General features: G+C 24.7%; 1 protein-coding gene across 1 annotated transcript; it reads left to right on the forward strand.

Moving 5' to 3' along the window:
- Positions 1-365: 365 nt before the first annotated feature.
- On the forward strand, positions 366-2,723 carry Secp43 (tRNA Selenocysteine associated protein). The gene is made up of 6 exons (XM_069112502.1): positions 366-459; positions 1,098-1,183; positions 1,279-1,476; positions 1,582-1,904; positions 1,987-2,186; positions 2,518-2,723. The coding sequence occupies exons 2-6, from the start codon at positions 1,142-1,144 to the stop codon at positions 2,640-2,642; spliced, it is 888 nt and encodes a 295-aa protein (XP_068968603.1). The 5' UTR covers positions 366-459; positions 1,098-1,141; the 3' UTR covers positions 2,643-2,723.
- The last annotated feature ends 505 nt before the right edge of the window (positions 2,724-3,228 follow it).

A 3,228-nucleotide genomic window follows, 5' to 3' on the forward strand; every position in this document is an offset into this window, starting at 1 on the left:
TTCTTACAAAAATATATTTATTAAAAAAAAATGTTCCAATAGTTTTAATCAAAATCCCATTGAAATCCATTATTTTTTACTATTTCATAGGCAATATATGGATTACATTATGAAAAATGTTTTATTTTTTGAGGTAAAAAAGTTATTAACCCAATTTCTTGACTGTGAAAACTTCAATACTTTGATAAATAATTTTTCTTAGTTAATCATCATATCATTAGAGTAATTGTAAATAATTTTTTGTATATAAATATGAAATCTCAATTTTGACATTCATTATTATTACAATTGTTAACAAATTGCAATTATTGTACAAAAATCAATTACTACAGAGCTTTCTCGCAATTATTCAATCCAAATTATGTCTTAACATGTCTTAACATTTCAAGTACTGTATCTAAAGTAGCTTTTATATGTTGAAACAAGATGAGATTAATTCCATAAAAATTATTATTATAAGCAAGTATACCACCATATTTTTAGAAATCTTAATTTTTTCAAAATAGTTTTCCTAAAAGTTGAAAATTATAGTCAAGATTGGTTTGAGGTTAGACGCTAACTAGCAATGTTCGTTACTTTACTCTTTATGTTCCTTATTTACTATCTTACTTACATACCATCTGGTGAATACTACATAAGTAATATTCAAATGATAAGTAATGTTTGTTAATTATTTTATATAGAAACAGTGAAACTGAATAACCATTACAAGTATACTTACTCGAGGGTAAAGAGAGCAAAATTTATTTTAAATAATTACAGTTTACATAATCATTATTATATTAATTAATACAAAGTAAGTTCATAACATAACATCTTTTTACTTAAATTTATATTAGTTTAAATGAATCCAAATTTAGACAGGAGTTAATTTATCTAGATTCTAACCTCTTCTTATAGTAAACAACTTTAATAAAACATTACGTCTTATACATATGCATTATATTATATTCATAATAATTGATAGTACACTAACGAGATTATAGCACAAAATTAAATACATAAATATAATATTAGTCCTATTTGTATAGAAATAGATAAACTGGATAGCTATCATTTAAGTGATGAAAATTATGAATTGTTTTGTTTCATTGCAGAATTTTACGAGATTTTTCTGTTTTAAACAATTATAAACAAGAAAATGTCTGGACCTATGGTATTATGTCAATTATGGATGGGTGGTGTAAGTAAAGACTACTTATTATTTTATACAAAAATATATTTTTTATATTTTGTATCTATGTTTTACAATGAAGTTGAAAGTATATTTTGTTTTAGTTAGAACCATATATGACAGAAAGTTTTATAATGAATGCTTTTCATAAAATGGGAGAACAACCACAAACAGTTAAAGTAATGAGAAACCGTTACACTGGTGAACCTGCAGGTTATTGCTTTGTACATTTTCCAACTGACGAAATGGCACTTGATGCAATGCATAAATTAAATGGCAAAGTGATACCTGGTTCAAATCCAGTAAGGATTTAAACATTTTTAATGCAATCTTTTTGATAAATTATTGTATCTTTATTTATATTAATATATGCATCAGTTTGAATTTTTATGCCTTCTATATTTTAGGCTGTAAGATTCCGATTAAATCATGCTAGTACCACAGGAAAACCAACAACAGAAAGAGAATTTAGTATTTGGGTTGGAGATTTATCAACAGATGTAGATGATTATTCTTTATATAGAGCATTTGCTGCTAAATATAATTCAATTAGAACAGCAAAAGTAATTTTAGACAGTTCTGGATTTAGTAAAGGATATGGTTTTGTCAGATTTGCTAATGAAGAAGAGCAGAAGAATAGTTTAGTTACTATGAATGGATATAGAGGATTAGGAACAAAATCATTAAAAATTTGCAATGCTGTTCCAAGGCCTTGGAATAAATTATCAGGGTGTGCAAATAATACTTTAATTTTTTATCTATAAAACATAAATTATAATATAGTATCAATAAATAAATTTCCTATTCTTCAGGTCAACACCTCCACAATCATCATCAGAATATACACCATCAAATTTAAATTCAGATGCTTACAATTACTATGACACATCATCTTACTGGAACAGTTACAGTGCATGGCAACAAGGTTATTATGAAAGTGAACCTACATCAGATGGATATAATAGCTATATATCTGATCAAAAACCTGAAGAAGATGAATTGGAATTAATTGGTATGAAACACATCTTTTATAGATATAGTAATATCATTTCATTGATAAATACTTAACATAGCATTAACATTATTCTGACTAATATCATTGACGACATGCTTTATTTAGTGAATAATATTTAATGTATAATCTAAAAAAGTTTACTCAGTTTTATGCTTTTGTTTTCTAAACGAAAAAACTTAGTTTAATTTTCAACAAAAATAATTTATATTATTATAAGTATATTTTTTAATTTTTTTAACTCACGAAACATAAAATATACTTGGAAATTTTTACTATAATATGCATTCATTATTTTGTATAGCGAACATAATTTTTCTTTTATTTATAGAACATTCTGTTCCCATAGACATTGATAAACTTAATAGAGAAATAATAGAACAAGATTATAACTTGTGGGATGCATTGGAAAGTTCAAAATGGATACCATGTGATACCTTAGAATTATGTTATTAAAACTTTTTTGCTATACTTGTACAACATACACACTATGTATTTTTATTGATGATATAAATAAATGTATAACTTGCAATATAAGCTTGTAAAACGAAATTTATTTCTATTTTATTATAAACGCGATCGATTGTTATTAATATATGAGTTATATAATATATATATAATAGAATATATAATGTTCTAATGTAATTTGTAACCTCATATCATAGAATTCAATATTTTAAAATTCAAAACGAAAATTATTTGTCGAACAGAAAATTTCAGTACTTTTATAATACTTAAATATATTTTTCACTAAGTTCATATCATTTGAGATATTAGAATTCTAAAATGATCTATGATCTAAATGATCTGAATCTAGATGTAGAAATGTTAAAACATTTTTTTCGTAAAATTATTTTCTCAAAAGATATTTCACTGTATTAAAATAAAATAAATGCTCTATATATGTCAAAAGAGAAATGTCTATATTTAATGTTCGCTATTTCGGATCCATGTGGCGAACACTATCCAGAGAGGCGTATTCCAGAAATTGCTCGGATTTATCTCTTTTTCAATACATTCGTCCAGGGGATTTTATGCATTT

The sequence above is a fragment of the Bombus flavifrons genome, chromosome 5 (assembly GCF_040668555.2).
Source record: "Bombus flavifrons isolate JBK064 chromosome 5, iyBomFlav1_principal, whole genome shotgun sequence".
NCBI lineage: Eukaryota > Metazoa > Arthropoda > Insecta > Hymenoptera > Apidae > Bombus > Bombus flavifrons.